The sequence below is a fragment of the Daphnia pulicaria genome, chromosome 7 (assembly GCF_021234035.1).
Source record: "Daphnia pulicaria isolate SC F1-1A chromosome 7, SC_F0-13Bv2, whole genome shotgun sequence".
In the NCBI taxonomy this organism is placed as follows: Eukaryota; Metazoa; Arthropoda; class Branchiopoda; order Diplostraca; family Daphniidae; genus Daphnia; species Daphnia pulicaria.
Window position 1 is genome coordinate 7,293,366 of NC_060919.1, and position 25,112 is coordinate 7,318,477.

The 25,112-nt window shown below is 40.3% G+C and overlaps 3 protein-coding genes and 1 long non-coding RNA gene across 4 annotated transcripts; 2 read left to right on the forward strand and 2 right to left on the reverse strand.

The window, feature by feature from the left end:
• Nucleotides 1–234: 234 nt before the first annotated feature.
• LOC124350944 (adenylate cyclase type 8-like) lies at nt 235–19,901 on the reverse strand. The gene is made up of 24 exons (XM_046801680.1): nt 19,640–19,901; nt 9,445–9,621; nt 7,163–7,699; nt 5,951–6,106; nt 5,784–5,869; nt 5,471–5,663; nt 5,143–5,373; nt 4,975–5,054; nt 4,740–4,889; nt 4,508–4,644; nt 4,336–4,429; nt 3,959–4,267; nt 3,401–3,811; nt 3,228–3,325; nt 2,946–3,150; nt 2,562–2,876; nt 2,225–2,482; nt 2,102–2,148; nt 1,951–2,030; nt 1,749–1,867; nt 1,546–1,660; nt 1,301–1,446; nt 937–1,141; nt 235–860 (listed from the first exon to the last, which is right to left on the reverse strand). The coding sequence occupies exons 2-24, from the start codon at nt 9,563–9,565 to the stop codon at nt 382–384; spliced, it is 4,572 nt and encodes a 1,523-aa protein (XP_046657636.1). The 5' UTR covers nt 9,566–9,621; nt 19,640–19,901; the 3' UTR covers nt 235–381.
• On the forward strand, nt 5,633–6,055 carry LOC124350966. Its single transcript, XR_006921309.1, has 3 exons — nt 5,633–5,717; nt 5,791–5,843; nt 5,967–6,055. It is a non-coding gene; the product is annotated as an uncharacterized LOC124350966 (long non-coding RNA).
• Nucleotides 19,902–20,606: 705 nt separating the features above from the next.
• LOC124350954 (very-long-chain (3R)-3-hydroxyacyl-CoA dehydratase 2-like) lies at nt 20,607–21,793 on the forward strand. The gene is made up of 5 exons (XM_046801690.1): nt 20,607–20,845; nt 20,916–21,036; nt 21,108–21,337; nt 21,404–21,582; nt 21,650–21,793. Exons 1-5 carry the CDS (start codon nt 20,760–20,762, stop codon nt 21,718–21,720), a joined length of 687 nt encoding a protein of 228 aa, XP_046657646.1. The 5' UTR covers nt 20,607–20,759; the 3' UTR covers nt 21,721–21,793.
• On the reverse strand, nt 21,730–22,709 carry LOC124350956 (activator of basal transcription 1-like). The gene is made up of 2 exons (XM_046801693.1): nt 22,300–22,709; nt 21,730–22,240 (listed from the first exon to the last, which is right to left on the reverse strand). The coding sequence occupies exons 1-2, from the start codon at nt 22,517–22,519 to the stop codon at nt 21,786–21,788; spliced, it is 675 nt and encodes a 224-aa protein (XP_046657649.1). The 5' UTR covers nt 22,520–22,709; the 3' UTR covers nt 21,730–21,785.
• Nucleotides 22,710–25,112: the final 2,403 nt, after the last annotated feature.

Genomic DNA, 25,112 nt, shown 5'->3' on the forward strand with positions numbered 1-25,112 from the left:
ATAATACAGACCAAAAAAAATATTAAAATGTATCTATATTGTCCGAAATCATAACAAATAAAAATAAGGCAGACATTTAAAAAATGTTGCATTTCGCCCCGGTCTCCCCTTAAACCGGATTAAAACCAAGGTGTTTTTAAGGTGATTGAGATCTTCTTTTTATGTCTCGTCTCCTAAATAGTAACACACGAATATCGCCAACAACGATTCAGTGTTTATTTTTATTTTTATCAGTTTTTCATTGTTAACATTCACAATTTACAGAATTTTCACACGAATATTATAACATGGATGAATTTTTGAATTTATATGCATTTGAAACAGTTTTTAAAACCATGCGAAATATAGCACAGGTCATAGGTACAGGCTTACTCACGAATATTAGGTTTGAGGATGAAGAGAGGTGTCCTGCACTTCACCGTGTGGCGAATCACTGTCATCGTCGTTATCGTCTACATCATGTTCTTGTACAGTATTAAACTTTGGCATGTCATGATATGACCTGGAGATCTGTAGCGGATGGCGTGATGAAAGGCTGATGGGCCTGTTTGGAACTGGAAGATTATTAGGATCTTGCCCTATTATTGCGGCTTGACGGAGTTTTGACGGAGAAGATTCGCTGATTGACTGTCGAATGTTATTCGATGGTGATGAATGGCCTACATTTCCACTGCCGTTTTGGTTGATTCCAGATGAGTTAGTTGGATTTCGCATAGTCGGTTGCCGGCGGACACTGGAGAAAGCCCTCAAACGATCCAGGGCTCCTTGAGCAGCAGAAGCGCTCGACGATGAAGTGGCAGCCGCACGCCGAGTTGAAGTCCTGTGCAACTGTTGGACGGCTGCTGCTGATGTAAGGACTCCTAAATTTTTTAGTATTGAGAATCTTGTGTTAAAGTCACTTATTGTTTGGAAATGCATGTAATTATGCCATTTCACCTTGTTTCGCAGTTGTTTGGCGCCTTCTTGCACGAACCATTCCGTAGACGACAGCGGCCAATGAACTGCGGCTGGATGGCTGTCGATGGACTCCTTTCGGAGAGCCCATTTCTTTTCCCACCACGAGATAAGTCTGCATTTCTCCTTTGCCCTTGACTTGGACAAGACCGCGAGGCTGCAATCGATAACCCCTTTCTGACAGAATCTATTTTTTTTAAGACCAAATTTATGTGTTTGTCACCACCCAACTCTGTGTAAAAATCTCTTCTTTTGCGATAACAGAAGCTGTCGTGTCGCTAAAAAAGTAACAGATCGAAAGCATATTCCCTGTAAGTCTAATTATTTATAAAAATCGAGCACCAACCTGATAGACGTCGCGCGTGACTTGAATTCGACCCATTTGACCAGTCGAGTCCATGCGCGAGGCTTCGTTAACCGTATTGCCCCAGACGTCGAACACTGGCTTGCGAGCTCCAATGACTCCGCCCACAACTTGCCCCACACCTATACCTGTTGGATTTTTTCCAAGTCCAAATAATCATGCAAATTATTTGCGATTATTTGAGAGAAAATGTAAACCAGAAGTCCAAAATAACGCAAAGAACTAACCGACTCTTAGTTGAAAGTTGTTAAACGAATGGCGATTCACTTCGTCCAGACGATCTTTCATCGCCAACGCAAAATCTGTCAGGGCTGTTAGGTGCAAATATTCGTCTTCGTTTCCCTGCGAAGACATTTGCATCAGTCAGGAGATTTCGCAAAAAAAAAGTTTTGAAACAGAAATATAAATTATATTTTGATGTTTTACGTACATTCGTGGCTGTTTTTTGGACCGGATCCAGCCCAGAGACGGCCATGTAGGTCGAGCCAATAGTTTTGATTTTTTCAATTGAAGCAAAACGACTTTCGTCAAGGAGCTCATCAAAATCCACTAATTTACAAATGGACACTGTTAAGTCGTTTTATTTCGTTTCCATAGGTAATTTGCGCAGTTCAAGTAAAAAAATTATTCACCTATGATTTCGTTGAGTAAACGGATGCATTCCATTCCTTTATTGACATCCTCTGAATAGAATTCGGTGAAATTGGGAATACTGAGATCGGATTTCATATTATTTATTCTTTTTATAACTTTACGATTTTTTGGGTTTTTTTAATTAAATACCTTGCAAACATCACCCCAACGCCATCTTTTGCTTGAGAATATAACTCCTAAAAAGAAAATAGTAATATATATAGTAGTATGCAGCATGTAACATATTGAGTCAATAAAAGTGGAATAATTTACATCTGCTCTACGTTCGCTGGACTCGGCTGCAAGGAAATAAGTCGCTACGTGGTCTGGTAAAATATTTTTGAGCAATTGGGTATTGTAAGTTCTCGTTTCGGAAATGTCCGTCAACTCTTTGGCCGCCTGCTGTTTCCAGAGGAAATCGAGCCGCGAAGTCACTTCCACCAAACGTGAATGATAGCCAACGACGTAAAAGAACAGGAAGATCAGCACAAGCATCGACCACTTGTCCACCACGTACCGTCCGCAGTCTCCCTGAACGTCAAACAAATCCGTTGCACTAACGTATAAAATTTGATTTACCACCATGACTTCTTTTTGCTGGCGAACTTACCTGGATCTCATCAAAGACTTGCGGGTAAGCTGCCGTCATCAGGATTGTGTAAACAGTGACCATGACTAATAGGATGGCTGATTTCATCATGTAGTTTAACTTGAGGAAAGAAGCCAAACAAACCATGGCCAAAACCCAAGTGTACATGTGATACTGAGGTAACAGGCAAGAAGCCACCACAGCCGGCGTATGATTTGCGTTCGAATCGGACGTGATGTTGGTTAAATTTCCTTGCTGAGAACAGTTCTGGCTATTTTCAAGATAATACTGGCCGACAGAAGATTCCAGGTGTGTGATGTAATCCGCAAATAATACCTATGTAATAATTCAATATTGATAAACGATTTATTCTTTGCAAAAATAAGACAAATTCTTTTTTTTTACCATATTAACGACAGTAGTAATGAAAACGATTCCAACGACGAAACAAATATACAAATTACGTAGAGTCCGCTTGCGGGCCAATTCTTTGGACGCGTGTCTAATCCAGCAATCCGGAAGCCACGGCATTTCTTCCGCCACCGCCAGAATGAGCGCCGATGCCAACATGATTGTCGCTACCCCTAACGTAACCCACAATCCAATTGTCCTTAAAAATAAAGTTAGAAGATCCCTTTATTCACTTATTTCCTGGAATATTTATACCACATTTTTAGTTTTGCTTACTTGGGCATGACTATCACAAGTGAACACGCCAGCAGTATCCATATGATGAAGACGCAGAAAGCATTAGATTTAAAAACGTCCTCTCGCATATTGCTAAACTACAAAATAAATGATCCGTGATAGCTATAATTGCCTCTGTAAAAATGAGCGATATATGTGCTTATTCTAATTACATTCGATTCCATATCGGGTCGCAAGAACTGAAGTGTCACCGGGTGGACGTGCTCGTTCCGAATTTTCTTGTTCGAATCAATCTCAATTGAAAGGTCCATTAGCTGGTCCACCTCTTCCTGGAGATTCAACAGCGCCGCTTCGGGGGCCGCTATTCGAACTCTTCGAGAGCCACCGCGGTTGCAGGGGGATTCCTGCTGTCCCCGTCGGATGGAAGACGGCGGAGATGGAGTGCATTCGCCGCGCAAAGCTTCGTCGCTCAATAAACTGGGTAAGGCAGATGTAGAAGATGGATGAGTTGATGAAGCGTTGGACACTTTCAGTTGATGGGATTCTTGGTCGGCGAGATCGAAAGATTTGGTGAACGATGTCTGACCGTCGTCGTCGTCGTCGTCCAGACCACAAATGTCCAGCTGAATAATTCAACGAATTTGTGCTGTGATTTATTCGACAATTTTTCCTTTGACTTGTGAAACGCTTTTTGTTGACATCGACTCACTCACAATACCAACCAAAAATAAGTGAAATTTCATTGAAATTGCTGGCGATGCTGGGCTTACGTTTTCGAAAGGTATTTCTGGCGACCAGTCAGCCGAGTCATTGATCAATACGGATGTGTCGGGGCTGGAAATGGCACCGACTGAGACTCCCCCGAGAGACGGCCTGGCACTAGCAGTTACGTTATTGCTGGCCTGACTTGCTTTCCTCTTGATGGGATTGTCTTCGTCCTCTTCTTCGATCCAGGCCTCCAACATTCGCGTGCGACAGCAGCCGACACGATCCGTGGAAGAGCGGCCGTAATGTTCATCTTTGGAGATTTTCTTAATTCGCTTTTTTTTCACGATCAAGAAAGTCTCCATTTTATGTTCCTAATTTGATCAACGGTTTCAATGACATTTACTCTGTTGATTGAATTAAAATATAGGCCTATATTTACCTTTAGATAAGCGTCTCGAGTGTCGCCGTAACCTGGCTCGACGTCATATGTGTCAGCGAGATTATCTAGAGTTGCTTTCGAAATGTGAACTCGCCTTTATAGAGAAAGTATCAAACGAACGGATATCCGGTTTAATAAAAGGTAAAAGGCCGACAATTTTCTATAAATTTACCCGGGGATACCCCCTGATTCCATGTGGTTGGCCATTGTGACGTCAAAGGACCACACGTCGAATTGCCACTTGTAGACGCCGAGGACGCCGCACAAAACGGATCCGGAGTGAATGCCAATTCTCATGTTCAAGTCAACCTTTTAAATTTGTGCAACAAAAAGAAAACGAACTACGTTAGACTTTTTTGTGAAAGCATCATTTCTTAAATCCAGAATGGCGTCATATTTCTTACTTGGGTTTTCTGGCGGACAAATTGTATTGCGCAGATCATGTCCAACCCAGTTTCGACACAGCAGTTGGCATGATTGGAACGAGCTTCTGGAAGTCCTGACACGCAGTAGTAGCAATCGCCCAGCAATTTGATTCGCAAACAGTGATTTTCCTATTGATTACATCACGAATATCACGAATATTAAAAAAAAATTAATTTCGGTTATTAGTTGTTAGATTCGGAGTTGGAAATTTACTTCAGCTAGTCGGTCGAATTTCCCGAAAAGATCGTTCAATACTCGAACTAGCTCCTGTGCGCTGCACTGGCTGGCTAACTCTATTAGATATTACGTTAAATGTCGGTTACGTTTTATATTCTGATCAAAGGAAAACGAAGTGAATTGATTCAACGTGCTGCTGCGTACCAGTGAAACCTTTGATGTCGGCAAAAAGAATGGAGACGTTCTCGTAACGATGTAAATAAATCTTGTGGAATTGCGGAATGGGCGCTGACGTCGGCGCATCAGCTGACACGATTGGAGTTGAGACCAATTTGCTACCGACTGCTGTTGCGTTCCCGTTGCCGCCACTCTTCTCCGTGTCTTCCTCGCCAGCGAAATCCCGAATCATCTCCATGACAACAAAGCGCGGTAATACTAGAAGGTGGGTTTTTTATTAATTTTTGCTTATACCATATATCCGTCGACGTTTAGCAAATAAAAAGAAATTGACATGAGTAGTATTACTACATACCTGACAGAAGCAATTTCTCTTGCTTGTCATTTTCCTTCTCCGCCTTGCAGCGCATCTCGTGAGAGCGTCGGGTTTCCAGAAATGCTTTCCTGCCAGCGCGATCCGTCAAATATTTGGCGTAGAGTCCCGCAAAATTCATCGCTGCATAAAGAACCAAGTCCGCGCCGCCACTCATGGCGATGCAATACCAATCCTGATTTTTTGAATAAAAAAGAAACAAAGTTCAATTATCGTTGAAAGCAAGGATGTACGTATACATGTAGATTATTTTTAATATTTGTGTGTGGATGGGCGTGATTCATTTTATGTATACCTCCCAGGGCGACGGATTGCTGCTGATCCGGACCGAGTGAACCACGAAAAAGGAAGTCAGGTGAATAATGACCGTAGCTCCTGCGGCTGTTTGTTGTAAAAAACAAAAACAATATTGATGGTAGACTCATTCCAACTTTTTGTTTTTTATCTTTGAAACATTTTTACCTGATACGGACCACAGGAGTGGCAAAGGTAGCATGGCATAAGCTGCGAATATGATGAAAAGGATGTACCAGACCATATGCGTCGTGAGTTCGGAGCTTTGGATTCCTGATTGATTTCCTCTGCCGCCAATGTCGTCGAAACCGAGACCTACCAGGACTTAAACAAACACGTCACCAGATGGCAGTCATTGAAAACAAAATATATGGTGTACTACCGGCAGCTCGGGAGAAAAAAGGGACGGAATATATAATAAAGCGGAAAACGTGAATTTTATATAAAAGGGAATGAAAATGAATAGGGATTTCCCCGACAAGAGAAAGTCTTGTAAATCTATTCTGTGTTCCCGTCTTCCATTATTTTACGTCATTTCAAATTACAGTTTCTTCTACATATAAAAGTTGGGAAGGAATCGTCGACGAACGTCCAACAATAAATCACGCGAAATTGTTCACTTTTTCTTTATGGATGCGCTTTATCCTTTCGGTCACAAAAGTTAAACTCGAAACTTTGGGCTCCAGCTCAGACCCAAGTAATTTCTATGTTCCCACATTCTTCTAAGACTTGTTCTCTTCATGACAGATTCATGATTAACCAGTTTTTGGAGGGGGAAAACCTTGGTGCTGTGTGCCTCGCTGCTGCTATTTCAAACCAAAGTTTTTACTCTCGCGAGATGAACAGGTTCTGCAACCCTGGGTTGTCACGTCTAGTTTTTATTTGAAAATACTCAGATGTCCATAAAGATTTTTCCTTCTCTATATGAACCGTGATGAAATCGGGGAAAACCATCACAAGCCGGACCTTCAATAAACTAATAGTACTTTGGTGGTTTGAACAATAAAGCAGACAAGGTGAATAAAACGCCGCTTTGTTTGATTATTCATGCCGCGGAAAATTATTTAATGACTATAATACTAAAGAAAAGAGGAAAAAAAAGGCTCAATTGGTTTTGAGATTGTGCCAAACGATTTTGTTTGGGAATATCCTCAAGCGAAATATGTTTCGTTTCTAACTAAACAATAGGGTCGCAATCATTCGGAGAACGATATATATTTTTACGTTTACACGTGGCGTTTATATAGGCTACCGTGTCTGCAGCAGGTCGTCATTTTTGGGAAACCCGTCAAGTTTATTGGCTGACGTCCAAATGCCCCATAGCCTATAGAACTAGCGTAGGTTTTTTTCTTCTATGATGAGCTTTCAGCAGCAGCTTACCTTGTAGGTTCATCAGGAGCCAGGTGGCTAGGGCAGCCCAGTGAAGGTAATTGTTGGCGAAACATTTCCAGCATGATGCAAGCAAACAGAGTAAGATGTTGACGAGGATCAAGCACGATGTCCACGTCACCGTTTCCGTCGGGTAAACCCCGTGCGTGTGATGGCTAGCGACTCCCGGTGATGATGATCTATCGGGGCAGTCCGACGATGAATTGAGAGAGGCCGGCGAATCGTCAGCAGCAGAAAAACAGTCGGAGGATTGCTGGATGCTCACGCTGGCACCACTGCCGCTGTAGTAATGGATGGAAATGAGGACGACGGCGATGATCTTGAGGGCCACGTCAACTCCGTTGACGACAATGAAGGACTTTTGACGCTGCCGGTGCGAGTATCGCTGATAAGCCGACTCGAGCGGCTGATTTTCAAATCTGCCGCTCAATCCGTTCTGCAGCGACGGCAAGTAGAGTCCGCCGTAGACGACAGCGCCACCGCCGCTCCGCTGGAACCGGGCCGCCGTCGAAGTGGCACGCTCCAACGCTTTATTATAACACCGAAGAAAGTATTTGTTAAGTTCACGTTTGAGGGCGTCGTCGCGGTACATATATCTATGCTTATGTCTCTACGTGAGCGGCATCGGGATGTGTGACAATAAAGGGGCCCCCACCAGGCACCAGAAAAGAAAACACTTCCGTAAGTGTCACAGCTTAAGCGACGCGCGCTTCCCGCCATACAAATGTATTTCTTAAGTTATGCCATCACAAAAAAAAGGAATAATATGCGATGCTTGTATATAACAATTCTTATGGTGATTCTATGACATCAAAGATGTGCACGATCGCTGTCGTACGCCGAAACTATTTAAACAATCAACTGCTGATGTGAAATAGATTATTTTTTAAAAATACAGACGACTCTAAACGGGCCAGATCTTTATATTCTTACGTCAAAAGATCGATACATTCATTTATTTGAGTGTAGATAACTTGACTAAGGAGGTCCTGCAGTTTGGATGTGTCACTTCATAAAACTGGGCCAATTATATAATGCCCAGGAAAATTAAAATAATTATTTTCCTTTTTTTTTCTAACAATTAAAAGTACTTCAGTTGCATTTCTTCTTCAGTAGTCACTACAAGATCTAGTTTCTCTATAGCGCTCCCATCAGTTGAAAATATTTGAAAAGCGACGGACGGATCAAAAAGAGAGTGTTGTCAAGGAAAATGAAAATCCACAGCTGAAACTGACGTACCCCTTTCTCTTCGAATCTTTTCATTTTTTTAACTATGTACATTGGACGCAATAGTACTTCTAAACAACACACACACACAAAACTACTAACAGAACATCTAAAAAAAAAAATAAAATAAAAAATCAATAGCGACAACTTCAGTTTCAAGATCTTTCTAGTTCCTTTTTTTTTCTTTTCTTTCATGGACGAAACAAAGTTTGTTGACTTGGTGGGGTGCCGCACTAACACACAGAGAGAAACGCTCTGTGTGCTGTAATCCGACGATTACATCATCACATCTTCGTATATACTTTTGAATGAGAGAATGACTAAATAATATTGCCCTTATTCTCTCTCATTCACAAGATATTATATATTTTATTTCTGCGCTGGTGGCTCTCTAATATGATATAAGCAAAACACCTATCGAATTACACACAGCCAACAATGCTGATGAATGTTATAAGATATTTGTATTATATGCGAGCGCTATAGCTGGCTGTTCAATTTTTCATTTCACATGAGGAAGAGTTCGGTCTTGTGTAACCTCTGGCTCATTGTGTATCCACATACACTGCGCCTCCCTCGCACTCGTTGACTGCTATAGTACATATATATACATACCTACCGACTGGCTTTTGCTATCTTGGTCACGTAGGTACTTTGGGGGCAGGGTGCGACCAGGGTGCGACATCCGAGCTTTACGGTTTCGCTTTGAGATTTGAGTAAAACGGTCAAAAGATGAGAGACAATAAGGCATCAGCCAGCAAGAACACGCCACAAAGCTTCTTTTTTTGTTTTAGTTTAGCCACTTGACTTTATAGTCAAGTCAAAGCATCAACAAAAAAAAAATAAAAAAGAAAGAGTCGGTTTTTCCGTGCACAACGAGAGGCCGGAATCGGATTACTTTTCTGGCGTGTGTTGACTTTATACTATATCCAAAGGGAGTAGACACACACGACGAACCTCCCCCAAAAAAGAGAAGAAAGGAAATGAGGGAATTCGTCTTGACGGTCATATATAGGCTACAGTGCGTGTTTTTCTTGCATCCTTACCTAGATGAAGATGATGCTGAGACTTGACCGTCGACGGAGATGTGCAGGACGGTTCGTCGTCGGTCGATAAAGTTCCACTTGATTCCATCGTCCTCCTCGGTGTCGAGATTTCGTCGTCCATCTATATGTTGCCGGCTGCTGCTGCTGCTGTCGCATTCATGAACGAAAACGAACGACCTGCATTCAGTCGAAAATATCAATCGAGATCGAGACATTCGATTAGGAAAAAGTCAATATTGAAATACATGTCAATATAGGCCCTACTACGCTTGGCAGCAACATGATTATATTAGAGGGTTCTCGTGAATGAAAGAATTAGGAAATCGAATTCAGATCGAATAGTCGCCATCTGGCTTTTCTTAATATCATATATTGTAGTCGAAGGGAAAAGGGCTGCCTGGGAGAAAAATGAAACGAATCGACAAATTCTTACAAATCTTGAAACTCCATTTCTTCCTTATATCATACCGCCCATATATAGCGCAGTCGATTCCCGAAGGAGTGGTCTACCAGCAGAATTCGTATTATAATAATTCGCCACATTGTTGTATCGCTTGATGTGCGCCCATCAAATAAGATCAGTAGTATATAAAGAAAAGTTTCTAAACTGCCGTCACTGATCACTTCTTTTGTCGGTCTGCAACTATCAGTGATTATAATACACAGCTCGTTCCTCTTTTATTCCATAAGTTTTGGGTCCGTTTGAGACGAATTTTTGGAAATGTTTTTTAAAGACGTGATGTACAGTTTTACACAGCTATATAGGGGAGCCTGACTGTGGGTATGGCATATGGTGACGCATTAGTTTTATAATTCAGCTCTCATGATATTCTATTCAGCATGGAGAGTATATAGGAAAAAGCCTGTGCATATTTACGAGTTTCCTCCTATTTATGTTACCACTACATAAACTGGCATGTAGCGAAGAGGGGAAGACGGGCTATAATGTATAATCTGATATAATGACGTCTATATACTACGGTACACATATTTCGTTCGACGGAAATCCTCCCCAGATCCCATATCATATGTTACAAGACAAGGAAGTTTATTCAAACCATTGTGTAGCCGTGCCATGTACTATATATGTGACAAGATTCACAAGAAATGCAATATGGTTATAAGCAGCAGGTGCGCGTATGTTTCGATATTAACTATACCAGCTATTCTGCAGAATTGCTATTTAATTGGCAGCGAAGATTAGGACGAACGATGAGAACGAACTTTCGCGGGAAATATAAATGATATTCAAAATTCTAGCGCGACGGACATTTTCAAAATGAAGAATTTCATGAAACAAGTTGAGCATTATTAATTTCATCATCGAGTGTATAACTATACTTTTATGGGAGAATAAAATCGATGACAATAGAAGATATAGGCTGTGGGTTGAATACAATTTTGCACGACTTTGCAGTTATGGCTTTCTCATTTGATATTCCCCATCCATAGTCTATCTCTCTATGCATATCTCTATCTTTTGATTAAATACTCTGTGAATAAAAGACGTGAAAGCCGAAAGCCACACACAAAAACCCGCGAGAGGACAAGCTATTAGTTGTAACAATGCGCCGGTCGACTTTTCCTTTTCTTTTTGGTCTCCCTCCGGGAATTGTCTTCGTCGTCGGGATGTCTCCCCGGTTTGCAGCAGCACAGTGCTTTCCATTTCACGGAGCTTAAACGCCAACTCTGCTGCTCCGCGGCATTAGATTGTTATATAGATGTTGTGTGTGTGTGTGTGTGTGTGCATGTTCATATTTATTTTTAAACATGAAAGTCTAATCACGTCGGCGACTGAAAGTAATACACAGCAGCGGGCGTGTCGTCGTCGTCTTCCGCATGTCAAGATTTTAAGTCAACAAATGCCGAGCTCTGAGCTCCCACTCCCACCGCAAGATACACCCACTATACCGGAATATGTACATTATAATGCTGGGCTTATTTCTTATAGAGTCTCTACCATCAAAGAAAAAAAAAGAAATATAAATATATAGGACTGCTGCTGTGTGGCTAGCAATAAGCGGAAATGGAGACAAACGACATGACTTGGAAGATATAGTAACTTCTTCCAAAAAGGATATGTATACATAATAGAGATGCAGACATTTTCTTTTCGCAGATTGAACCAGTCCCAGCATTGCATTTAATGACACATCACACGCAGCGAAGCTTGCCTTTGAGTCGGTCCGACGAGTTGGTTAATAACCAATTGACATTTTGGTTGTGCACAGCAGCAGTTGTGCTGCTGTACTCTCTCTATAAGCAGATTGTTCGTGCCGCATAGTTGATGTGCACAAATGGCTGAGTTGCAACATTATAGATGAACTGGACTGCGCCGTATAAAAGTGCCATGCATAATTTAATGTTCAAATTTTTTTTTTTTTTTTTTCGCTCCCTTCCAGCAGCCGTGTCGAATATGGAATACAAATGTTAGAATAGTATATGCAATGGACAGTGACATATTGGTCTTTGTTCAACTGTCGTTCTTCCCATGCAGCAAGAGTATAACTGTACAACTTACACATTTTTTGAAGGAGGCATACGACATGATGATAAGTTAGACTAAATGGCCGTTTGCCTGATATGGGAGTTGCGTTGCCAACCTATACAGGCGAAACCATAATAGGTGTCCAGTGTCTGTTATCCTATATATGTAAGCGTAGAAAATTCTCTGCACTATCGCGATTTGAATCGGGAACGCGCCTAGATTGTTGAAGGCCGAATTTCACAGCAGCTCAGCTAAAAGATCTCTTTGTGACGCTGGCACCATGGCTGGAAAGGAGAGACAACCCCTAGGCAAGGTTATATATATTCTTATAATCGACAGAAGAAGAATGAAGAACGAAAAAGAAAAACTTCAAAGCAAGAATGTCTGAAAGCGCGTCGTGTGTTTCTTTCTTGTCTCTCTCCTTTCGCAATAATATATAATAAGACTCGCACGTCTATTCCTTTTTCTTCTTTTTTCGCCCAAAAACGAATAGCTACGTATATTGTTTCCGTAGTGTACAAAAGACTGTCGAGCCTTTGATGTTGCAGCAGCATGATTCATTTTTCAATAAACATCCTAGTATAACTGGCTCCGGCCGCTGCAGTCTAAAGTTTATTTGTGTGTGCTGCTGTGTGTCTATGCGCTGATTAGTGATCGAATTTCCACAGGCCTGATGAAAGGCGTTTTCGCATACAACACACAGAGTCAGCTGCGTTCGTTCGTGACACAATGGTGGTCCATTGTGACGCTCTCTCTTCGCGCATTCGGGAGTGAGTTCACCTCTGGAAAAAAAAATATCTTGATTTTCTCGACTCTTTCAGGGTGTTATTTTGTGTATTAAAAAAGATAGGAGAAGGCTATGACGATTTGATACGTGACTCGGCCTCTATAAAGAAAACTCAACAGAAAAGATTTGTTTTCGGGAGGAGAGCTATTGGAAAGCTGTCGACCATATAATTTGAAGGGGAATTCCCAATAGAAGAGATAAAGCCCACCAAAAAGAAAAGAAAAGCCACTCGATTGAATGAATAGCGATGTTTCTTTTGCCGTGCTCAAAGTCCGCACAAAGAAAAGATTTAAAAAAAACCCAAAAAACTATTTAAGAACCGTCGACCTGACTGCAACAGCAACAATGCGCCACCAAAGATTTAGTGTGCCCAAAACGAAACGATGTAAACATTTACAAAAGGGGCTTCAACACATCATCATGGGCAGTCATCTTTTCTTTTTTCTTCCTGTCATAATAATAGCGATGAGCTGGGAAATCCGATAAAGAGCCGAAAGTCGTTAAAAGAAAATGCCGCGCTCGTCTCTGTGTTATGTTTGGCTAAAGATAGAAGATCCGTGAATAGAGCACACGATATAGATATGCCAGGTGCTGGTATATGCTGTTGAACTTGGCCAATATTTTCCTGTATATAGGATATAACTGCTGGTGTCAATATAGCCAAATGAACTGCCGGCCCTTAGTCACTTTCTCGATTTCTATTATGGCGCTATAACTTACAGAGTTTTGTGTATAGACAACGGCGCCGCTGTTACAGATAATACAGCGAATATAAGCGATGCTGGGTTGCAGTTGTATCTAATACTGTCGGGGGGCTAATATATAGCCGAACTGTTTCAGCGGATGAGAGATATATGGTTATGCAGAAATCGTTGGGAGCCAAGCAAGTCTCACCCCCTCCCTCCCATACACTTTATCTGCAATGTTGTTTATTATAGCTGTATAAATAATATACTCGTCATGGAGAGACCATCTGGATAATATGCTATCAGTTATTATCAAACGCCCGGCAATATTGATCCATCCATCATGGTTATTATAGACGCGCTGCTCCGCACTGTTTGCAATGGCCATCGGCGCCTACGTGTTTTGGCCGGTAGCCGACCCTGCTGTGCTCTGCTGTGATCCCGAGCTAATAATATTGCACACAGGCAGATACTACTATACTACGTACATATACATAATGCAGTCTAGATTTCCTCCTTTGTTTGTATAATAGATAGAATAACTCGCTGGGAATTCCCAACTTATCGCAAAAGCTAACCAGCAAACTCCCACGCATGCTGACCTTATATATAAATCTACAACTTTCCATTTGCGCGCACAGAGACGCACGAAAGTCGAATCAATCAATCATTCTCCCATTTCACGACGCCAAAAATAAGAAATAACCATCTATTATATACTTAAAATCGAGCCATAATTATTACAATCAGAAAATAAAGACGAAAGTCTTCAGATTCGCCAGCGCGAAAGAGAGAGGGGAATCAAAATCAGCTGATATTATAATGAAGAAAGATTTCATAGACGTGTTGTTCACGCTCTCGTGAACATTTTAGAGTCAAATTCTTCAGTGGTTTTTCCCATAATTTTGCGGCCACTGAAGCACGTTCATTTTCCGCTTCAAGCCAAAATTCGCCGATCGTGAAAATCGTGACAACTTGAATTTATTTTAAAAAGTCGATATGAGAGTGGTTTTGGGTCCCGTGAAAAATGAATCGGAGCCGAGCCGAGCCGAGAGCCTTAAAGCCACACGACGTAGGAAAGCCGCAAAACAACCATTTATCAAAGCGCGGTTTAAGTATAAGATTTTATTTATTTTTTTATTTTTGAGTCCGGTCGATGATAATATAGCAATCAATTATCAACACGCAGCGGTGAACTCGTCGTCGCAATTTGCTCCAGTTATTATTTAGTCTATTTCTTTATTCAACGGTGGTGAGTCGACAAAAGAAATTGGTATGCGCCCAAAACGGTAGCCATAATCAACGTTAATTCCCTTCCCGGTGCCACAGCAACCAGATGACGTAGCGCAATTTGATTTATTTTCATTAAGTAGATCAGCTTATAGGATAAAGGAAAAAGATTGTTTGATGTATGCATCGCCCAAATAAGAGTTGCATCATAAGCGCGTTCCAGCGATATAAAACGACGCAGTGTTCTATACATATTCAGGTCTAAAATAATAAAAGAATGGCCAAAACGGATTTTGGACGGCTTTTATATGTTGACACCCAACAGCGACGAGAAAATTAATTTTTCACCTTTCGATGAAAATTCGAGACGATCGAAACAAAAAAAGAATGAAGGAACGCGCTGCATGTAACTAAAGGCGTGGTAGTTGGCCTACTCACGCACGATTGTGACCGCACCCATTTTGTTTTGTGTGAGCTGTTTTTTTCCTCCTCCCCCCCCCCCCCCATCCTTTCCCTTTATTTTGTGTATCCGCTGGACCGATTTCTAAGATCCTTTCAGAGTTCCCCAGCATTGAAGCCCTATCAAAATATCTTTGTGGGTCAGACTTGATAGACTGGGATTTATCTAGTTAATACCCCAACTGTGATGCTGTTGTGTGTGTGTGTATAGCTTATACACATACAAAGATACGGTTGATTGAAGCATTGCCGAATTCGACATTGCGATTCAGACAGAGAAGGACAAATTACTATAGAGAGAGAGGCCTAGCCTACTATAGGCAATCGGCAAATCGATGAGATGGGACATATATATTGTGCATATCTATATAGCCCGAGAGAGATAAGGCCAAGACTATAAAGCATACTACGGTTGGCGGAGTTCGATCCATCAAACGGATGGACCAACAGTTTCGCGGATGAGAGAACTCAGTGTAGTAGCTAGTAGAAGAAGGGTATAGCAGAGCACTGCTGCTGGATATATATGGCAAGGACAGGGCAGCAATGCAGCGGATGAGAAGATGCGCCTACATATCTTCGCCATAGTTTCGTCTGTGTATATAGTATGCGCGTCGCATCTTTCACGATTTCACTGCAGCGATGCATAGACGAGAGTCTCAGCGCTTGTCCCGCTCCCCTCTTCCTTGTTTCCCATTTCATGGCCTCTCCGTATATTATAAATGGCTGGATCCAGACCAACAGACGATGCACATATTTCTCATTTTCCTGTTTAGTTTTTATTCTATTATTTTTATTATTTTTATTTTTTGCTTCTATTTCATTTTCATCCACTCTTTTTTCTTGTTATAAAGATATGTATCTATATATCCTTTCGCTTATTGCTTTGTTTGGTGTTTTCTTTGGCATCGGCTGCCGGTTCATTGGGGGAAGGTGGACGTAGAAATAAAAAATACAAACAATCGATCACTCGTCTCATTGCGAAGAGAGAGAGAGAGAGAGAGCAGAGTTATAGCGTCGGATAGCATCATTGATCGTGTCGTCGTCGTCAGAATTGAGACGCTTGCAGCCTCTTCATTTGAAAGAAGCCAACAGTCCGTTGAAGACGCGGTGATTCAGCAGTAGCAGTCTCGATAATAATGTCACCAGCAAGCTTGAAAAAGAAATAAATAAATTGCGATTTCTTTTTTTCTTCTCTCCATTGATGAACCCCATTCATCCGCCGGTTCAAAAGACGGTCGCTCCACAGCGAGATGAATCGCAAGTCGCAACTGCTTGTCATTTCGTTTTAACGTTGATGGCTTATATTGCTTAGAAAAATATTCGAATAACATCGGCATAAGAGTGGATTTGTTCTATTTTCTGTATTTTTTCTTTTCTTTCTTCCATGCCCGACCGCTTCCGTCGATTTTTCTACATCGCGCCCCGTTTCCTCTCTTATATGCTTCCAGCCTTTTCCGCTTCCGCGCATCCACAACTTACGTGTGCGAACCGTGCTGAGCTATATACTAGCAGTAGCCAGCCAGCCTATATAACACACATAGACACTCACAGCGAGACTCTCTGCTCGTATTTTCTTCTTCTTTTTTTTCCATCAACTTCAAAAGTCTTAAGTACCCAGCATCTTAATCTTCGACAGCCCAAGAATCACAAAAGCTCTAAAGACTATAGGCTAGTGTATTATCGAGCTGTAAAAGTTGAACAGAGAGGCGCAGAGAGGAATAATAAAAGGTCAAACGACTACTGCACAGCAGTGGGATATTGCCACCCACTTGGTTTGAGTTGAAACTTTCAGACTGATTGAAAAAGCTATATAGAATTCAGAAACATCAAACTCACGCTCCATATATTTCTATACTTTTGTGTAGTATGCGGTAGTATGTGAGAGCAATCTTTCAGCGGGCTGACTTATTATAGACCGCGACTTTCTTATCCGAGATGCGGTGACTGATTGGTGAAAAAGTCAAGAAGTTGACAAAAATCAAGTCCGTTTCTTATTTTTCGCGCTTAATATTTTCTTCGCTGGCGACACACAATCAAGCAGTTGATGGGTGTAATACACTCTGTGCATGAGACGAGTGGTTAAGACGGAGCGACAAAAACTGGGGGCCCTGCGTGATAGAGTTGCATATCTGATAGGACACTCAGCCAACGAGAAAAGGAAGTATTTTCGAACGAAATAATAAAAAGAAGGACACACACGCCGAGTTGCTATACAATGAAAGAAACAGAGGCGAGCTAAGAAAGAAAGAAAAAAAAGATATCAAACCCATCGATTCAATGTAAGCTAGCTGGAAATAATGTAGACAGTGCGTAGTATAATAAAAAGATAGGGGGCCTCTGCTGCTATATCATCCATGTGCTAAATGGTGGGCCTCACTAGTCACTTGGAACACGCCTTCCTTTTTTTCCCCTTCGCACGATAGGAAAAAGAGAGTGAAGCGAAAACACTTATACGTACAGTATATTATATACAACCCCGCGCGTATAACACATTGTTAATACTGGGCTATAATTTTGTTTTTTCTCTTTCTACAGCTGCAACTGGAGCGACTTCTTATATATAGTATATGGACGCAATTCTTTATTCTGTATATATGGATGACTGGTGACATAGTGAGTGTTGACTCAAGACGGAAGTTATTTGCTCATCTGTAAAATGCAAGCTCGGTGTTGGAGGAAATAGATCTCCGAGAGTCGTCTCCGACGTGTGTATCTAATCCATTCCAACTCTTTTGATATTATTATTTGACTAGCGAATAGGGTATATATATCGAGGCCACCAAATATCGAAGGCAAATACCAACCAACGTCAATATTTGACTTTCTCTTCTCTCTTTCTTCTTTAATGGGACACGCGGTAATGTGGAAGAGAAATTATTATTTTACCCTTGATTTTTTTTTTTTTTTTTTTTTCATTTAGTCTTTCCAATCTCTGCGGTGTTGACAATGGAGAGATATAAAATAACATTTAAAACAGGCAAGAATAAATTCCAACACGTATAGTTGTCACGGAGCAATTTCGCTGTGTCAACACCCCTAAAGCTAAATAAAACCGATTGTTATGGTGGTACACAACTGCCACACTACTATTTTCTACCCGAGATGAAGAGCTGAGATATCTTGGAATTTGATTACTGTTATGTAACCCGTCGACAGCAAACGTCTGTCAACTCGTCAGACGGGCAAAATTTAATAAGTCAATTTAGAATAATTTAATAAAGAGTCGCTGCTGGTTATTCTTTGAGTATATACATTGAAAGTAACGAGAGCAAATCATCATTACAATAAACATAACCAAACGAAACCATTTGAATGGTAATGGTAAAAAAAAAAATTTTTTAGAACCATTACATCTACTTTAAGGTTTACTGCTACGTTTTTTTTCACGATTTACCAGAAAACCCGACTATAGAATTCATCGTAAACTTGGGTGCTATATATTCATGCAGATGATCACATTGCGTGATATTTCGTACTTTTCCACCGAAACTTTTTGTGCATTCGCCGGGACTTTTGAGCTCTGCGTTTCAACTGACAATCCCATAAAAAGAAATTGCAAGTAGCAGCAACTATATGGGAATTCTATTTCGCTGTAAATAGCAGAACTTTGTTAAACGGTTTTTTATGAATCCTATGAAGCAATTACCGAGGGACCCATATAGACTTGAAGAGTATTACAAGCGAGCACGATGTGTTATTATGTCTGCCTGTCTACTAGTACGGATCTAAATGTAATAAAGCGGTAAAAAAGAACTTTAGTAGTTTTCGATGGGCCGGACGACTCCGGGACTCCCACTTGACGCCCTTAACTTTTGTAATAGGAATGCAATATCTGACGGACAAGTTGCTGCTGCTGCTAGCTGTTACGAACGGCTTTCGATTGATTTATGGGATCTTAAATCACGGCGATATTATCGTTACTATCGCTATATACCATACGACTGTGTGCGTCGTCCACTGCATGGCCAAGTGATATATATTTTGTCAGTCGAGTTTGATCATTTAGCTTTCGAGATGTACGAGATCACGAGCAGCTGCTGCTGTGTATGTTTTGTGAGCATATACGTGCCCTTCCGTTTTTCCTTTTTTATATCCTTTCCGGGACGTCTTTCTTCTTCTTAATGTTGTATTATTGAATGGCAAGTGTAACGTCGTGTCACTACAAGCTGCGACGCCTTTTTCACATGATCGATGAATCTCTGCGGAATCAAACAAAAAGCGCAACTCATCTTGTACTACATATTGGAAAACGAGCGTACCGTATACACATATCTATTTATCCCATTTTTTTCACCCCCTTTATCTAACGCAAAAAGAAAACTTAGAATTTCGAAATCATTTCAATATTTGTTTCCCACATCAAATGATTATTTCTTACAGGGGCTAAATGGATAATTTTGCGGTGATGTCAGTCACTCACTCTCGTTTTTCAACACCTGCTTATTCTTTACGGTGGCGGTTATTGGGTTTATGACAGGTACGCCAAAAGAGTGAATAAAGCCAATAAGTAAAACATCTGTTTCTATATACATGAAACCTACTCACGTGGTTTATGACGAACAGCAAGTTGATGCGGTGCGAAAAAAGATCCTATCATCATTCCGACAAAGAGAGGAGAAGAATATCACTTATTTGCTGGATTACATTGATCTGCTTTGAAATCATCAGCACTGCAATCATAGTTTATTTGATAAAATTTAGATGTCACAATTTTGGTAGAAGCACGACTTTTACATAAATGGCACTTTACGAAAGACCGGACAGTCTGCTTTCTCTGAGGTTGCGAGGGCAACTGGCCCGGGATAGAGCGTGTGCCTGCGTGTTAGTCGGGAGTAAAAGACGAACGGGAGACGTTACGTGTGAGGGGGTGTGACGTCGAACCAGAACCACTCGCCCAGTTCAAGCCACGCCTCCTCGCCATCTACTAACTCGATTCATTATTCAAACTTTCTGCATTGATAAACATTTACCTTTTATTATGCATCAAGTTTACTCTTCAAGAGTTCATGAAACGCCGAAATGAACTAGTTTTCATCGATTTAATTAAAACTGCAATTCGTTTTCGTTTTATTTGATAAATAATGTTTGATTAGGACTGCGCTGCGAGTCCTGCGACACAAAGAATCTGAGAGTGTGCTGCAGCCTGCAGTTGTTATATGAGATTTATACTGTAATCTGTAACTTAGAATCTAAAGAGAAATGAACTTTAGAGGAAGGAACGATCCGATTTGCAGCTTGCCATCATGGTAAGTGATAAATTTTAAATGTGTTAAAAAATAAAAACTCTGCGGAAAAAGGTTCCGAAGAAAGAATCGTGCACGGGAAGTATTACTTTCTTTTCTTTTTTCCAATTTTTTTCAATTAAGCCGAATTATCACGCTGCTAGACTACAAGACTTTTTTTCTTTTGAACAGCCTTTTTCAATTCCGTGGATAACTTAACAACTCCATTTGAAAGAATAACTTAGAGATCGACTCAACATTGTGATCGATTTAATCCAAGTATCGATGCGTGTAAAGTAACGGGACTTTGACACGAAACTCAAGAGGAAGAGGAACCGGTGTCCGCGACGCTGTAAAACCTTTATAGCATTTAGGCAAAAAACATTCACCAACCTAAAAGAAGAAGCTTGATTTAGTTCAAGAACTGATTCAATAAGAAAACGATGTCTACGCCCAAAAAAGCTCCTCGTGTGTTATCCTTGCCTGCCAAGGCATATCTTGTTCTCTACAATGTTATTCAATTTCTGGGGTATGTTTTTATGAATGCGGATGTAACCTCGTATATTGTTTTGGGACTAAAACTATTATTCTTTTACAAGATGGTCTTTCATCCTGTACAAAATGGTAGACCATTTCACCAACAAGGGTCTCAAAGTGACAGGTTTGTGGGAACAGGTTGAAATTCCCCTGCTCATTTTTCAATCGGCTGCTGTGTTTGAGGTGAAAAAAAAAATTATTACCTATTTTCTCCAATTTATTGTTTAATGCTTGTTTGTTTATTTTGTTTCTAGATTGTACACAGTGCTACAGGCATCATCCCCAGCAATGTTGGAATTACTTTTGCTCAAGTTTTTTCCAGAGTTTTTCTCCTTTGGCCAATCCTTTACTATGTTACTGAGACAAGAGACCAGTTTGGATTCCCCCTTTTATTGGTTGCTTGGACTGTTACGGAAGTTCTTCGCTACCTTTACTACATCTTGAATTTACTCTCTGCTGTGCCAGCAATTTTACAGTGGTGCAGGTAAATATTACTGTTTACAAATTTTACTTTTGGTTTTATTATCCACTAATGTTTTCATTTTTACAGATATTCTTTTTTCATTATTTTGTATCCTATTGGAATAACGGGTGAGCTTATTTCCTGTTACTGTGCTCTACCCTACTACAGCATAACTCAGGAATTTTCAGTTTTACTACCAAATAAGTGGAATTTCACATTCAACTTCTATTACTACATTGTTTTGGTCATGTTGGCTTATATTCCAGGTATTTATTTGTTCATTACAGATAGGTTAACATAATATACATTTTTTTTCTCCTTTAATTCTTTTAGTGTTCCCTCAATTATATGGTCATATGTTTTTGCAAAGAAAGAAGATTCTTGGCAACAAAAAACAAGATTAAGAAATCATCTGAAAGAATGCTCATTTGTTTATTGTTATGTTAGTTAAAGAATACAATTTGGTTATTCATGGTACACTTGACTTTGTTGGATTAAATAGATTCCTCAGGAAATCTGTTCTGTCCTGGTTTTGGCCATTTGCTTTCCTACTGACAATTTCATCTTCTGTGGATCTTTGAGTAACATTCCAACTATCCATTTTATGCATCTTTTTCTGTAATTTCTTGCTTTTGTCAATATTTTCAATGAAGAAGTTGGTTTCTCTCTTAACTTGGGCAATTTCTGTTCTCATTCTTTGTTGGCGAACAGCCTTTTCATAGGCTAGACGCTCATTTAGATGTGCCCATTTGAATCTAGGGAGATATTTGATGTTCCACAAACATTCATGGTACCTGCTCCGTCGCTTTCCTCCCACTTTTGTATTGTTGAGACGTTCTGCCACTGCTTTTGCTACTCTTTTACTTTTAAACTCGACCCAACCCTCTGAAAACTTGTTGCTCCTCTTCTTCTTTTCGCCACTTTCTATGAGCAGAATAAATTTTACTTCATTAGATAAAACAATGACAATAATTTGAGCATACTTTCGATGGGCTGCAGAAAGGATTTTCCTATTTCGCCATGAACACCAAGAAATTCTCGAACAAGTTGAGGATTCATTCCAGAAGGAATAGATGACAGGTAAATGATTCCAGGCTTCTTTCGAGATTTTGATTTTTCCATCTCTTCATCTTCAAGTGCTTCGTCAGAAAGATCCTCGTCATCATTTTCTGGTGAGATTTGATATTCTTCCTCCGTTTCCATCGTTGGTTTAGTTTAAGGAAATCACTTTGAGTCTTTAAATAACGAAAATATACTTGAACTACAGTGAAAGACAGTGTTAAACACACGTGTTTTGAGCACGGATAATACTTGCATGGGTGGAGCTGAAGCGGCTGTTGGCGCTTTAACACACGCAGCTTTGGTCTTGTCCTTGACGCACGAGGGAGTGCTTGATTTGTTGTATCTTAAAGTGCCTAGGGGAAAGTAGTGCACAATTATGTCGGTAGGGGCGCATGAAGCAGCTGAAAGCGCAGAAGCGATTGCTTTTGGGAATACAAATTTACATCTAATCAATATTTAAAATTTTAAAATACTGTTTTTTCTTTTCAGATCGATTATTTAATTGGTCAAGTCTGTTGGCGAATGCACCATCTCATCACTGGCGGTGCTTGATAAACTTGACGGTGCATTCGCTTGGAAAGGAGAAAAACAACTTATATTAAAATTAGACTCGATCCGATCCCCGAAACAAATTTAGTTTTTCAAAAAACAAAAAAAAAATTATTTTATAAGAATGGGAAGACTGGAATTAACTTAAGTAGAATCGAACGTTGTCAACATTTCACGGCTAATTCACAAAGTTGTATTTTTTTCTTCTAGATGGCGTTTAATTCGAGGAAAAATTGTGTAACAACAATGCCTCCAGGTCAATTCAAATAGCGCGTTTTTGAAAGGTTGTAAAACAAGCTGTCGAATTGTAATCTCTGCGATAAGTTTGTGTACACATAAAACAATCATGTCAAACTATTTTGTTCTGTTAATATAAGACTAATGCCCAGATAAACAGTAACTTCCACAAAATTCGTTGCTTGCAAAACCAAACATAACTGTTAAACTGTGAATATCTACACGGACATTCTTAATTTCTTGAATTTAAGAAAATAGCTACAAAATCTTATTGTTTTGGCGTTTGTAATTTCTATTTCCGTTGGTTTGATACAAGTTGTGTACTTTTGGGCACACATCCCATGCACGGGCGATGGGATCATCGAATCATGCATTCCCCCTTCCCCAAAAAATATCCATACACAACTACACATTATTTTGCATTACGCGATAAACATTGGAAATGTCGCTGCGTATCGTGAAATGAAAAGCAATGAATAGAGGACACGTTTTTCCCTTACAGACACTTGAACATATTTTGAAATGAAAGTCTGAATTTCTCTCTGCACTGGGCACAGTTTCCTGTAAGCGCGCTGACGTCTTTGAAGGCCCTACCTTTGAAATCCAACCCCAAAAAGTGTCATGCACTATTTACAGTACTTATTATATTTGAAGATGATTTCATTTGAGATCTTGCCGTGATATAGCTCTCTCTCTCTCTCTCTTGTACAGAGCCGGGCTCACCATCAATTCATTTTAAGCTGACAGACTTTCTAAATATTCGCTCATGCAAACTTTAAACTGTTCTCTTAAAATAAAATAAAAACATTAAAAGTCCTGTAAATTTCAGTTTTCTTTAATAATTTTGTCCATCGATTTTCAATAACCTGCTCATGTGAGGTGTGAGTAGATTTTTATTGCAACAAACAAAACACTAAAACAGTCTCATATCGCTACCTACCGTTTCTCCTTTTGTGTTATAAAGTGAATTATGGCAAAGTCGGTGCGGGTATTATTTCTCTCGTTATTGGGTTCTGTAAAAATTAAGAGCAATAAGACATACTTGAAATCGTGGGAGTTTTCGCACACTAGAGGGTTGACTGGTGACTGATGGTGAGCAGCTATCGACTAACTACTGCTATTCTATGGTCGCTAAAAATGAACCAAGGGCAGTGAGTCATTTGAATGCAATCAGGACGAGAGGAGACGTATTCCAAAGTCAATATGGTGCGCGCATTGCAGAATTGAACAGCAGCGCAACGAGTACAAAAAACCAGGAGAAAGCGATGCTTTTTAATGTTCCGAAGGCCAGTGCTGGGCACACCTTGAGTGCATGCAGCAAAGAGGCGTATTTAAAACGTTCAAAAAGTTTTCAAGTGATTCTCTTTTGTTTTCCCCGTGCGCGAATTCAGTATTGCACTCACATCACTCTATCCGTGTATCTACTGTATACGTGATTTGACGGCAGTTATATACCTATAAGACATTCGGGTCACTGATTCGAGACAGGCCAACTGGCGAATTGTTTTGTAACAGGATTCAGCTGTTTGGATTGATTCGATTGACAGTATAATCGATGACTTGAGCTGCTGGAGAGTGACAAGGACTTTTATTTAAGAATATAAGGCTACTATATAGCAAGGCTAATCGTTATTCTTGATGAAAATGATCCAAAGCTGTTTGTCTGCATATTTAGCTCGAATGGGGAAAAAACTTAGTTCCGTGAGCTTGATAAACGATTTCCCTTATTCCGCATGTTTAAATCGTCGCTCAGATTCCTTGAAAACCCAATCAATATACCATCATGGATACACGGCAGGTCGACCGAAGGAGGATTTCTCTCTAAATTACAATGTGGAGATCTCTCTCTCTCTCTCTCCATACAATGCAGCTATATTGTCACAAAAAATAAAGGAAATTCAATTTAATTTAAATGGGGCCTAGTGGTCAAACTGGCATGCAAATGACG